The 14,739-nt window shown below is 44.2% G+C and overlaps 1 protein-coding gene across 1 annotated transcript in view; it reads left to right on the top strand.

Moving 5' to 3' along the window:
• Positions 1 to 374: 374 nt before the first annotated feature.
• Positions 375 to 14,739, top strand: part of LOC134601502 (uncharacterized) — a 33,734-nt gene continuing 19,369 nt past the window's right edge. The window contains exon 1 of the mRNA XM_063446002.1: positions 375 to 513. Coding sequence (XP_063302072.1) covers positions 462 to 513 — 52 coding nt within the window. The 5' untranslated portion in view covers positions 375 to 461. The remainder of the gene's footprint in view (positions 514 to 14,739) is intronic.

Consider the following 14,739-nt stretch of genomic DNA (forward strand, 5'->3'; position numbering starts at 1 on the left):
GGCTCTATGGGACACTATAACAGAGGTGTTGTACTCTCAGATAAAATGAATACTATTACACTGTTGCTTGTCCCTTTCTTCCCAATACTTTGTCTTAATCATACTACCCCTCTCTCTTTGTGTGTGTCTCTGTCTCTCTCTCTCTCATTCCCGTTATTTGTCTTTCACTTTCTCTTTTTTTTTCTTAGTCTTTTGATCACTTCTCCTATCCTTTCTTTTATGTTCTAACTGTTCGTATCACTGTTATTTTCACAGCAGAACCTTCTACTAATTACAGACGTATCTCTGCTCCTCCTTTTTCCTCTCATTTTATCAACCCCCTCATCTCTCTCTTGCGAACTCTCACCATTCTCTTTGTAGTTCATTCTCACTTTTTCTCCCCCTCTTTCCTGTTTTAGTACCTCGTCTCATGCAGCCTTTCCTTCCTCCTTCACTCAGTCTCTTCCCCGCTTCGTCTAAGAATGGGAAGACTCATAATAATTCTGCTTCTGGTTTTCGGAGGTGCCTGCCCAGGTGAGACACGTGGTTGTCCAAGTAGAAGGGGTGAAATTGGAATATCAGGTTGGATGTGCCCAGACTGACTGGCAGTAAATGCAATGTTATAAATAAGATCCTTACCAGCTAAAGGATGTTTGTCTGTCTGTGTGTGTCCGTGTCCGTGTGTGTGTGAATGCATCTAATATATAATTATCTGTGAATTCCGTCTCTATCCCTCTAGCAATAACCATATAAAGGATAACGTGCGAATTTCCACTGTATTCAAGATAAACTTTTTAATTAACTTGAGACAAAGTTTAAGGATGAACAATATTTTTGATTTCTTTTGTCTGTTAAGAAACATGGGTAGTTGGTATTTAAAAAATAAATAAATTATATTTTAAGCAAATTAACTACACAGGTAAACTTGTTTCCCAACAATATGTTAGAGCATTTTTCTTATTGCTTTCCATATGAATTAGAAACTTAAAATGAACTGGGGGAAATAATATTCAGATAAGGCACACCAGATATAACAGTAATTAGTTAATTAACTAACCTGGAATTTGAGAAGAATAAACATTTTAATCTTAAATAGCGGAACTGATATTTTTTTCCCAAAATGGCTGCTTTGGCATAACATCCTTAATTCCTATTACATCAATTGTCTCACATGCAGTATATATCTTTACAGGTTAATACAGCAAATAGATTTATCTTGTGTCAGTGAAGGGATACATTCTATGGTACATTAAACCCTTTTTTTGAAAGGTTACATTTGACAAAATCGGTGAAGGAATTGAGGAGGAGTTATGAACCTTGAAAAATAGCAGAGCTGTTTTTTTTTTTTTTCCAGTTGTGAAATTTTGGTCTAAGGCAGGAGTAGGCAACCTTCGGCACTCCAGATGTTGTGGACTACATCACCCATAATGCTCTTACACCCATAATGCTGGCAAAAGCATCATGGGAGGGTTAGTCCAAAACATCTGCGGTGCCGAAGGTTGCCTATGCCTGGTGCAACAGTTGCAAATCTTGTAAATGTTCTCCCCATATTTCTAGCCACCGAATAAACCACAATGTTGGAACTTTAAAGAGAACTAAACTTAAATGTAACATGTTTGTCTAAAATGCCTAAACTATACATTTTGGAGACTGGGATAATTATTTGAGTGTGGCTAGTCTGAGTTTACAATCTTACATTTATAGAGTTATTCGCTAAAGTGAGAATTCCATGTGATTTCAAAGAGAATTTCACGTTTAAGGACAAATACAGGTAAATTCAATCCATTTTGATCCATTGGGATTGATTTTACCTGTATTTGATGCTGGCTCTTTTTTACGTCTGTGTAAGTAATAAATATTTTTATACTATACTTTCATCTGCAATCACCTTATTCTGGATGCACTTTGTTTTACATGCTGCTGAGACCTGCAATATCAACTACAATAAAAAAAGATACCACTTTAGATCTCCAATGATTGCTGAATGCCCTTTTTAGTCAATCAAAGTGTGAGTGACCCATTGGCACTAATAATGACTCTATCTGGGTTCCACAGAGTTGCACTATGTTTTATTCTTATACCCCTTAGTTGGATCCACCCTATATATTGTGTTTATAAAGCGCCAACATATTCTGCAGCGCTGTACAATTGGGAAAAAGACAAACACAATAAGAACAGACCGATACAACTGGCAGGGGGCTCTGCCCGTGAGCTTGCAATCTAAAGGTTAAACTGGGGAGATGAGACAAGAGGTAGCAGAGGGATTTGTATGTGATAGCCGATAGAGTTAATAGTATAACACAGCAGCTGATAGCATGTGAAGGGAATGAGGAGGTGATTGGCTATGGTTCCAAACAGCTGGAAGAGCATGCTATATGGTTGGAAGGAACCAGGGTGAGACCCTGGGTGGGTAGAGCTGAGTAAAATTAAAAGGCCTTCATGCAGGGATATATGATGACTTGGGGCTAAAGAAGAGAGATAAAACAGCTGCTTAAAAGGCATTTACAGCTGGGAGTGGCAAGCAAGGGGGAGAGGAGTCAGGGGAATGGAGCGGGCTAGCCATTTGCGATAAACAAATAAGTATTTGGCAACCAAATTTCTAACAGCCAGATTATTAATAACTACATGTAACATCAGGTACAAAATATTACAGTAGTAAACTATATGTAACAACGGTAGTATCATTATAGTAAAGTAATAATCTAATGTTATAGTTGTCAGGGTACCTGAGGCCTCTACCTCTAAGGGAGGTAGAGACTTGGTGGTTTATCCGTCCAGGCGAGTTTCCTCCGTTCCTCGCGGTCCATCCAGCCACTTAAACACCGGCCGCGAGGAATCCACATCCTTTTCTAGCAGGACGCTCAATACGTGACGTCATGACGCTATCACGAGCGACCTGTCACTCAAGTGTCCGATATCCAATCGGTACTTGTCAGAGGCGTGCTTACCATCCGGAGCCAGGGTATTTAAGCTTACTTCTCTCTTCAGCTCATTGCCCTGTCGTGGTTCTAGCTTGTCTAGTCACTCAGTGCTCTGGTATTCTAGTTTGCTCTATTTGGTTTTGACTCGGCTTGTTGTACTTCCCTGCTTCTCTGTTCTCCCTTGACCCGGCTTGTCTCTCGCTTATCTGTCTTCCCGTTCCCTCGACCTCGGCTTGTCTCTGACTATTCTCTATTACTCTCGGTACGTTAGTCCGGCCATTCTAAGGCCCGGTATACGTACCTTTCCACTCTTTGTACTCTGCGTGTTGGATCCCTGTCCCGATCCTGACATTACGACAGGGCCAATGGATCCTGCAGGTACAAACAGTCAGCTTGGTTCTTCTGATCCCAGGTTTGACGCCATGGAGCATAGGATGGATCAGATGGCTCTAGCACTACAGGCACTTTTGTCTCGTGCTAGTAACCCACCTGAGGAGACACGTACTCCTTCTATTTCTCCTGCAGTCTCAGGTCTAGAGGTAGCCACTGTAGGTGCTTCTTCCCGTATTACCCCACCAGTACGTTATGGCGGGTCACCGGAGAAGTGCCGTGGTTTTCTGAACCAGATTAGCATCCATTTCGAATTACAACCCCGCTCTTATCCTACAGATAGAGCGAAGGTTGGATTTGTTATTACTTTACTCATTGAGAAAGCTCTGAGATGGGCCAATCCTTTATGGGAGAATGATAATCCACTAGTCTATAATTATAATGCCTTTGTAGCTGCGTTTAGAAGAACTTTTGACCCTCCTGGTAGAAAGGTCAATGCAGCTAGATTACTGTTGCGCCTTAGACAGGACAATCGAACACTTGTGGACTATGCACTAGAGTTCAGGTCCTTGGCGGCAGAAGTTAAGTGGAACGAACAGGCTTATATAGATGTGTTTCTGAATGGGTTATCAGATGTAATTCTTGACGAGGTCGCTACTAGAGAACTCCCTGAGAATTTGGAGGATTTAATTTCTTTTATATCTCGTATTGATGAACGCATAAGAGAGAGGCAGAACACTCGAGATAGGACCCGTAGACCCTCCTTTAAACTAGCGCCTACCTTTCAAAATTCTGAGTTCGAGGACTTACGTATTTCTGAACCTATGCAGATAGGCAGTACTCATCTCACAGAGAGAGAGAGACAGTACAGAAGAAGGGAGGGTTTATGTATGTATTGTGGAGTCAGAGGACATTTACGCCTAAATTGTCCTAATCGTTCGGGAAACGCTCGCACCTAAGTTTCTCTAGAGGACAGGCCTTGGGTGTTTCTACTTTGTCCTCTATTCACAATTACAAAGAGTTCAGGCTTCTGTTACCCGTTTCTTTGAGGTGGGAGAAGGGAGTAGTAAAGACTATGGCACTAATCGATTCTGGAGCTGCTGAGAGCTTTATAGATCAGGGTTTTGTTGCCAAGCATGCCATCCCATCCCAGTTAAAAGAGACACCACTGGCTGTTGAGGCCATCGATGGTAGACCGTTACTTGAGCCTGTTATTTTCCATGAGACCATACCGATTAACTTAACTGTTGGCATCCTACATAAAGAGGATATATCCTTAATGCTCATTTCTTCTCCGTCTATTCCCATAGTCCTGGGGTACTCCTGGTTGAGGAGACACAACCCTATTATTAATTGGGAGTCAGGGGAGATAGTTTCGTGGGGAGAGAATTGTCAAGAGAGATGCTTGCGGAAGGTCTTACCTCTCGGATTAACTAATACATCGACTACCTCTGACAATCCTACAGAGACACAAATTCCGCCTCAGTATCTAGATTTAAAGGCAGTATTTGACAAAAAGAAAGCCGATACCTTACCCCCACACAGGTCCTTTGATTGCAAAATTAACCTACTTCCTGGTACCATGCCTCCCAGAGGTCATGTATACCCATTATCTACAAAAGAGAACTCAGTTCTAGAGGAGTATATTCACGAGAATTTAGACAAGGGATTCATCAGGAGGTCCTCCTCCCCTGCCGGGGCTGGATTTTTTTTTGTTAAAAAGAAAGATGGTTCTTTGAGACCTTGTATTGATTATCGAGGCTTGAATAAGATAACCATTAAAAATGCCTACCCGATTCCCTTGATCACCGAACTCTTCGATCGTTTGAAGGGCTCTACAATTTTCACCAAGTTAGACCTCAGAGGGGCATATAACTTGGTGAGAATCCAGCAGGGACATGAGTGGATGACGGCATTCAATACTCGATATGGTCACTATGAATATACTGTTATGCCTTTTGGGTTATGCAATGCGCCAGCTGTATTCCAGGATCTGATAAATGAGGTTCTTAGGGAATTTCAGCAAGATTGCGTCATTGTATACCTAGATGATATACTCATTCATTCTAGTGAGATTGAGACTCATCACAAGCAAGTCAGGAGGGTTTTGCACAAGCTTCTCCAGCATGGCTTGTACTGCAAGTTGGAGAAATGTAGCTTTGATCAAACCCAGGTAACCTTTCTCGGCTATGTGATCTCTGGGGAGGGATTTAAGATGGATCCGGATAAGCTCCAATCCATTCTAGAGTGGCCTTTACCCAAAGGTCTTAAAGCCATACAGAGATTTATTGGTTTTTCTAATTATTACAGGCGCTTTATTAAGGGCTATTCTTCCATTATCGCACCTATCACTAATATGACCAAACAGGGGGCTGATACTAAGAATTGGACTACTGAAGCTCTCCTTGCGTTCAAAACTCTCAAGGAGCTTTTCGCTTCCGCTCCAATTTTAGTTCACCCCGACACTTCTCTGCCTTTTCTACTTGAGGTAGACGCATCAGAGACTGGTTTAGGTGCTGTCCTATCTCAAAGGTTGGGGGTTGATAAACCATTACATCCATGTGGATTTTTCTCTAAAAAATTGACCGGTACTGAAAGCAGATATGACATTGGTGACAGAGAGTTACTAGCGGTTATCAAGGCTTTGAAAGAGTGGAGACATTTATTGGAAGGTACATTACATCCTGTTACCATTCTAACTGACCACAAAAATTTGTCTTATATCGGAGAGGCTAAGCGGTTGTCCTCCAGGCAGGCTCGTTGGTCGTTGTTTCTTACCCATTTCAATTACGTTCTGACTTACAGACCTGGGTCAAAGAATTCTAAAGCCGATGCGCTATCTCGCCAATATGAGCCCTCTGTTTCAGTTGAACCACTTATGTCCTCCATTGTACCCAAATGCAATATTATTGCTAATACCAGTCTCAAAATTCATTCTCCGCTACTTGACCAGATCTTGAAGTCACAACATCTAGCTCCCGGAAACACTCCTGAGGGAAGAAACTTTGTTCCTCCTGAACTTCAACTGGAGCTCTTACAGTGTTTTCACGAAAGTAAAATAGCTGGTCATCCTGGTATTCGCAAGACATACTCTTTGATATCCAAGGATTTCTGGTGGCCTTCACTTCGAAAAGATATTGAGGAGTTCGTCGCAGCTTGTGAAACTTGTGCCAAGACTAAACTACCTCATGCATCTCCATGTGGCCTGTTACACCCCTTGGACATTCCTGAGAAACCTTGGTCCTGTTTGTCCATAGACTTTATCGTTGATTTGCCTGCTTCCAAGAGACAGACTGTTATTCTCACGGTAGTGGATAGATTTACTAAGATGGCCCATTTCGTGCCATTACCTAAACTTCCGACTTCTCCTGAATTGGCGGAGATTTTTGCAAGAGAGGTTTTTCGCCTACATGGGATTCCTTCGGAGATTGTTTCTGATAGAGGCTCTCAATTTGTCTCACGTTTCTGGAGATCCTTTTGTTCTCAAATGGGCATCAAATTGAACTTCTCCTCGGCCTATCACCCTCAGTCTAACGGAGCTGCTGAACGTACCAATCAAAAGATCGAACAGTATCTGCGTTGCTTTGTTTCCGAACACCAGGACGATTGGGTCGGTCTGATTCCTTGGGCGGAGTTCGCACACAATAACCTTGTTTGCGATTCAACTCGCTCTAGCCCTTTCTTCATGAACTATGGCTTTCATCCCTCGATTTTTCCTTCGGTTTCCTCTTCTCAGGGGATACCGTCGGTTGATGATCATGTCGCCAACCTGAAGAAATTATGGGATCAGACTCGGCAAATTCTGTTACATAGTTCCTCGTTGTTCAAGAAACACGCTGACAAGCATAGAAGAGCGGCTCCTGTTTTTATTCCTGGGGATAGGGTATGGCTAAGTACTAAGAATATTCGACTAAAAGTTCCATCTATGAAATTTGCTCCTCGCTACATAGGCCCTTACAGGGTTCTCACTCGTATCAATCCGGTTGCGTATCGCCTTGCTCTGCCACCTGCCTTACGCATTCCTAACTCTTTTCATGTCTCCTTGTTGAAACCTCTTATTTGCAACAAATTCTCCTCTAAGGTCTCCTCGCCTCGTCCTGTTCAGGTGGAGGGTCGGGAGGAGTACGAGGTAAGCTCCATCGTTGATTCCAGAATTTCAAGGGGAAAATTGCAATATCTGGTCAACTGGAGGGGATATGGTCCTGAGGAGAGGAGTTGGGTACCTCAGGAGGACGTTCATGCTTCTCGCCTTCGCAGAGCATTTCACCTCCGCTTCCCATCTCGCCCCGGTTCCTTCCGCCCGGTGGGCGTATCTGAGAGGGGGGGTACTGTCAGGGTACCTGAGGCCTCTACCTCTAAGGGAGGTAGAGACTTGGTGGTTTATCCGTCCAGGCGAGTTTCCTCCGTTCCTCGCGGTCCATCCAGCCACTTAAACACCGGCCGCGAGGAATCCACATCCTTTTCTAGCAGGACGCTCAATACGTGACGTCATGACGCTATCACGAGCGACCTGTCACTCAAGTGTCCGATATCCAATCGGTACTTGTCAGAGGCGTGCTTACCATCCGGAGCCAGGGTATTTAAGCTTACTTCTCTCTTCAGCTCATTGCCCTGTCGTGGTTCTAGCTTGTCTAGTCACTCAGTGCTCTGGTATTCTAGTTTGCTCTATTTGGTTTTGACTCGGCTTGTTGTACTTCCCTGCTTCTCTGTTCTCCCTTGACCCGGCTTGTCTCTCGCTTATCTGTCTTCCCGTTCCCTCGACCTCGGCTTGTCTCTGACTATTCTCTATTACTCTCGGTACGTTAGTCCGGCCATTCTAAGGCCCGGTATACGTACCTTTCCACTCTTTGTACTCTGCGTGTTGGATCCCTGTCCCGATCCTGACAATAGTATTCATCTTCCTGCATTATTAGTGTACGAACCAATTAAGGAGACAGGTTCCAGAGGTCGTCTTTTAATTATGTTACATTATTTGATAATGGCAAAACATAAAAAGAATTATGGCGTCATCCCTTGAGTGCTGTCGTTCTTTGCGTTTTCGTTTTCACATACTAAAGCTATGCAAAGCGGAAAAACATTTTTCCAGGTGCCCGGGGCTTGGACTGGTGAACGGACTCTATTGTTTAATAAACCCGCTTCAACAGTCTATGGGGCTTATTAGTGCGGCAACTTGCGCTATGTGGTGTATAAACCTAACTCGACTTTGAAATAATTTGATAGATAAACAGATCTGGAGCATATGTAGGTGTAGCAGAGCTCGGGTACTCAATGCAAGTACCTCTGGTGGTTTCCATCCTTCTAATCGCCCTTCAGAAGAGAATATCGCCCTTATCCCCGTACAGTTTCTGAGACTTAGTAAGAGTAAAACCAAGCGTGTTGTATTGGAACAGCTCACATATATTTATATACAGTAAAATGTGTAATAGCCCTCCCAAGCACTGTCAATTCTGGGGCTAACTTGATCAGTCCTGCAGTAACGTGGTTTCCCCCCTTTGGGGATATCAGGTTCCTGGTAGTGGAATGTCTGGGGCTTCTGTTTACCCTTAGTTCACCATAGCCACTGCATCCAACACACCCAGCTGCTCTCAGGTCAAAATATTAGTCCACATGGTGTTCGATCGCTACCCAGTTGAAGATCTGCTGAACAGTTCCAAGCGGCCGTCTTCAGTTACCAGTCCCTGGTCAGAGGCCGTACCAGGGATTATGTTAACTGGTGGCTGGCAGTGATGGTGCTCAGTTTGGCCATGTCTGCTTAGACCAGGGGGAAGCTCAGAAAGTGGTGACCTAATCTTTACAGTCTGTAATCGCTCTACCACAGGACCCCCTTGAGGTGGTGACAATCCATTTTAGCACATAAAGGGCTATCAATGCACCCCTAGCATGAGTGCATTTTATTTTTTATGTTTTTTTCATGTTTTCCTATTGAAATTAACCCCATTAAGGAAAAAAATTCAGGAATAAAAGAGAATCATGACATGTCACACATGTCATATTTCCTTAAGGGGTTAAGGTTTGTGTAGAAAAAGACGCAATTAAAATAATACTTAAAACTTCATATATATGTATATATAGTGTTCTTTCTTCTGGTAAAACAGGCTCAACAAGCATTATAAACATACATATGGTCTTCTGTGTCACATAAAAATATAACTCAAACAGACTCTCCAGGCAGAGCAAAACATATTTATTCTTCTAGCTTTGAAAATACAAAGTCTATATTTCTTACAGTGTCATTGATGTTAAATGTTACAACTGATGGCATTTGCTGGACATTCAGAATGTTAGGTGGAGACATTCTGCCCTTGATGTTCGTTGCCTTTGTGTATCAGTGTCTCATTGTCTCATCTTACACATATAACACATTCTATATATACACCATCAAAGTGTGTGTGCAAGAGTATATTATCGTAACAAAGTCCATGCTATTGATACAATATTCTCTTTGGCAATTAATTACCCTATTAGGTCATCCAGGGTTCCATGGACACTCAGAAATAGAGAAGGACTTGTAAGACTTATCTTCTGTTCTTGTCACTCGAGATCCACCAGGCTTCAGTGTGAAATGCACCTAAAAATCTTATATAAAAATAGAATATTGTACAGTTACTGTTTTAATAGTTTTCTGTCTTTTAATTTGTTTGTTTGTTTGTTTATACCCCGTACTGTGGGTTTTACATTGCTTTTCTTCTTTTTTTTTGTCTAGTCAGTACAAATTAATATTAGTAAAACAATCCTTAGGGTTATGCGCATCAGAGGCAAGAGGTATACCAAGAGCTGGCCAGCTGGCCACTTTATGAGTCCCCCAGGAAGATCAGCCAGCTGGGGAAGAATAGAGGTGGAGGTGGCGAGGGAGCTGTACTCTTCACGCTCTTCCAGCACTGCTCCCCGGCATGCTCAGCTATGATGCTGAAAAATGGGTTATGATGTCCCTCCAGCCCTGGTATCACTAAGCAGCACATGCAGGAGCAATATTTGAAGAGCATGAACACGAGTCCCACACTGGACCCCAGGGAAAGATCCACTCCAGCTCTCCCAAAGGTAGGGAGGCTGGGTGGACAAATTACAATAATAAAAAATATAGAATTTGTGAGTGTTTGTGAGAGAAAGTGTGTGTCAGTGAATGTGTGTGTGTCAAATCAGTGAGCATGTCTGTCAGTGAGTATGTGTGTCTGTCAGCGAATGTGTTCCTTTCGGTGTGTGTGTCAAATCAGTGAGTGTGTATCTGTCAGTGCAAGTCTAATAAGTGAGTGTGTATCTGTCAGTGAGTGTGTGTGTCTGTCACTGTCTGTGCCCCTTTGGAGGCGACTACAGGAAAGCATGTATTGAGAAGTCTTTGAAAGCAGTTGAAGCTAAAAAAAAAATTGCAAGTTAGCATGTAAATCTCCCATGTTGAAATTAGTGTACCTGATAATGGGGAGCTGTGATGTAGTGAAAGGTTTAAAACCATATGGCCATTTGGTGTAACTGAATCCTCATGTTTGTTTGCATATATAGGTGATTTTAAGTAGTCTTGTAAGTTTAAAACTGTATATCTTTTTTGTGTGTGCACTGTTCCTTTAACTGTATTTTGTCACTGAATGTGTGTCTGTCCGTTAGTGTCAAATCAGTAATAGTTTGTGTGTCAGTGAGTGTGTGTGTCAATCTGTCTGTCAATGAGTGCGTTTGTCAGTTTCCTCTGTGCGTAAATTTGTGTCAGTGTCATCTGTGTGTAACTGTGTGTGTGTCTGTCAATGAATGTGTGTTTCTGTAAGCGTGCCTCAGTGTGTGTCAAATCGGTGAGTGTGTCCTCTGTGTGTCAGTGTCCTCTGTGTGTATTATATTTTCATCTGGTGACTTTCATACTTCAGATTAATATATCATACACTCCTCCTTACATACACAATATTCCTTTTATATCACATTTATTATAAAAATATTCTTTACTTTCATTATTCAGGCTTGTTCTGATTAATGAGTTTAATTAAAAGATCTGTATCTAGTGTGTTCCATTCCATTTGGAATTTAAATCAATAGAAATGACTTTTTCGAGGCAGTGGTACTAAACATGAAAGGCCTTGTTCTTGCTTGGATTGAGTGGGACAGTCATGATACCATGTCCAACCATCCCATTTCCTTTGCTTCCTGCTTCCAAAACGTAGAATAATATAGCACCATACACAGTTATTTAACTAGTCAGATAGAAATTCAGCAAACAATAGCTACCGTATCTTATCACGCTAGATTAAAGTGATCCTATTGCTTATTATAATATAAAATTTGCTAGTAGTTGGGAGTTGTTAGTACTCCTTAAAAAGGCCACCAAGTCAAAATGTTCCTTATAACTACTGATAAAAAATTATGCTGTTATGGCCAACTAAACCCTTGAACCCCCTTTATGGAAATTGGATTTTGATTTGTTAAAGGGACACGTAGACATGAAAAACAAATTTAGCTTAATTAATTAGTTTTCACTGCTCAATTCACTGCAATTTAGGAGTAAAAATAACTTTTGTTTCTGTTTATGCACCCTAGACACACCTCCCCTGGCTGTGACTCACACAGCCTGCATAAACAAATGGTTTCATATTCAATCAGACTTGTTTTTGTATCTCCTACTCTGTAAATTGAACTTTAATCACACACAGGAGGCTCCTGCAGGGTCTAGCAAGCTATCAACAGTGCAGGAGATAAGAAATTCTAAATTAAAGAGACTTTGCAATAAAGGAAATTTAAGCATTAGATGTCTCTTTACAGGAAGCGTTTAGGAAGGATGTGCAAGTCACATGACAGGAAGTATGACTAGGACTGCATTAACAAAGTTAATACCTAAATGGAAGAGAATTAAGCAGTGAGACTGCAGGAGCACGATCTATACACCAAAACAGCTTCATTAAGTTAAATTTTTTTGGTGGCTCTAAAGTCCCTTTAAAATTATTTTTAGTTTGGTTAGACCCTAAAGGAAGTTGTTAGACATGCAGTGCGTGCAGTAAATGCCCTAGGCGCACATAGCGAAGAGTCAGTTTGGCATAATCGAGCTGTTTAATCCATCCCATGTTAAAGGGACTAGCTCGCTCTAACATGGTGACATATTTTTCTTTCATGTCTTGCATTAATACTTTGTAATACATAGAGAATAAAATCGAGGTCAGACTGAAAACATTGAATCTACAATCTTGCCAGAAGCCCAAGAGATGTCAAAATGTTTTGTTTCGGGGCGTGGCTTGGAGGTCCGCGAAGATGGCAGCATAAACTGAGAGCTCCCCGCCGGCCTAGCTTTCAACCTCACCGACCGCACTAATAATAGCCGAAAATGGGGAAAACACACCGCGCATCGAGCACCCAAAGACCCGGGGACACCCCGAAACGCACTGTGACCCCCTCCGTGAAGCCATACCTCGTGGCACCGGCGGATCTGGACCAGGCCTCGAACGACTCCACGGCCTCCGGCCTATCCCACCCGCGTTCCCCGCAGGGTGACCACTCACTGCCGACCTCCCAAGCCTCCCTACCCGACATAATGTCTATGCTGCAGCAACTACCCACTAAAGCGGATCTGAAAACTGCAAACGCGGAACTCCGCGCGTCCATTACCGCTGAGCTACACGCCATGCGTGAGGACATACAAGGCCTTAACCAAAAGGTGACTCAGTTGGAAGCTGACAGCGACCACATGTCTGCGGTTCAGGCAGCAACCACAGACAGACTGCAATCCCATACCAAGATACTACAACAAATGGCGCTCCACATTGAGGACCTGGACAACAGGGGTAGGAGACAAAATATTAGAATCAGAGGGGTGCCAGAGGCGCTGGACAAGAAAAGCCCGATCCAAGACACCTTGCTGGACTTATTTAATAAATTGCTGGTGCGACCTCTCCAGACACCCATTAGCTTTGTACGAGCACACCGCGCCCTGAGGCCTCCGGGCCCCCCGGACGGGCCACCCCGTGACATTATTTGCTGTTTGGAAAGCTTTCCACTGAAGGAGGAAATCCTCCGCAAAGCAAGGGGCACAGATAAAATAATACTGGAAAACTCGGAAGTCCACCTGTTTCCCGACCTATCCCCAGCCACGCTATCATTTAGGCGAGCCTTGAAACCCCTTACAAGGCAGCTACAAGCAGCCCAGATGAGGTACCGCTGGTGCTTCCCCACGGGCCTACAGGTTGCTACGCCCAACGGCCCCTTCACGATCCTGGGGGAAGAAGACGCCCAGGCGCTGCAAAGAGAGCTGCACCTTTCGCCAGAAACCCTGACATGGCCGAACCCACTCAACTTCTACGCTTTTGCCCCCAGATCACAGGACACGGGCCCTCGCCCTCAGAGAATTCGTCCTCCCCGTACTCAAACGACCAGACCAGTGGGGACACCCATCTGAAACCCGCTCCATTCCTGAGAGGTTACCCCCCCCCCCCCCTCCAGAACCGCCATGCTGACTACACTAGCAGACTATGAACTATACCACCCACCGCAGACCACCCTTGGCGCTTCACCGTTATTGTGAACTTTGACTGTCATTTGGTCACAGCAAGTATTATGGGAACTGTACCCCCACTTTGGGTGTGGGGGGGGAATATTAGACCTAGCTAAGATTGCCCTGGGGGGTGAAAGGGGTGCCATACCCACACTGCCGCAGAGAGGAAAGGGACCCACGAAGGGCCTAGGCCCGAGAGGGAAAACATTAGGAACAACGCACCTCATAGCCCCGTTATAAGACCCCCCACTCTCTACTATTCTAACATTTAAGGGCCTTCTAGATTAACTGAGATCGGTACATTAGGCTGGGGAAGGAGGGGATGTCTAGCTCTGGGAGCGGGAGGGGGGTGGGCGATAGGGACTTGGGAGGGGGGAGGAAGGCGGAATTGTAGGCCAGTGGACCTGCTGGGCTCTACCACACAGGGGGGGGGGGGGGAGGGAGGGTAATTTTGAAATGTTGATGTGTTTTATGTTATGGCTAATACTATTGCTACTGTTTTTTACTGCATTATATGGTGAGGTTGACACTCATGCTGAATTTTATTTAGATTGTGCCGTAAGTCGGGGAGACGATGGATCCTAACTGGGTGGTGCCCCGAGAGGTCACAGTGGTCTGTGACGACCTTTTTGAGAGCGCACTTGACCCCCTGGACCCTACTCACTTGGGATCCCCGGACCCCCTTCGACTGCCCTACAGGAGTGAGCGACCAGAATCAGGTGAGCGGTCCCCCTCCGCCCTCTAGCGGACGGGGGGGTTCCAGCCCCCCTTCGCTCTCTTCCGATACCGCTGGTTATAGCGATTTTGTTCAGACTTACCGACTGTGACTCTTGACTCCTGACTTTCTCCCCCCCCGCCTAACCCAAGCCTTCCTGTGCCCCCCCTTTTTCCCTACCCCACCCTCCCGCTTGTCCGCCGGACGGACAAGCCTACGCTGATACACGACTGCTAGGAAAGCCCCGGTCATGTCCATTGCCCCGGCCCCCATCACGATACTGTCCCTGAACGCCAGAGGCCTTAATCAACCCGAGAAACGGTCGGGAGCGGTGAGGGAAT

This window comes from Pelobates fuscus, chromosome 3 (assembly GCF_036172605.1).
Source record: "Pelobates fuscus isolate aPelFus1 chromosome 3, aPelFus1.pri, whole genome shotgun sequence".
NCBI lineage: Eukaryota > Metazoa > Chordata > Amphibia > Anura > Pelobatidae > Pelobates > Pelobates fuscus.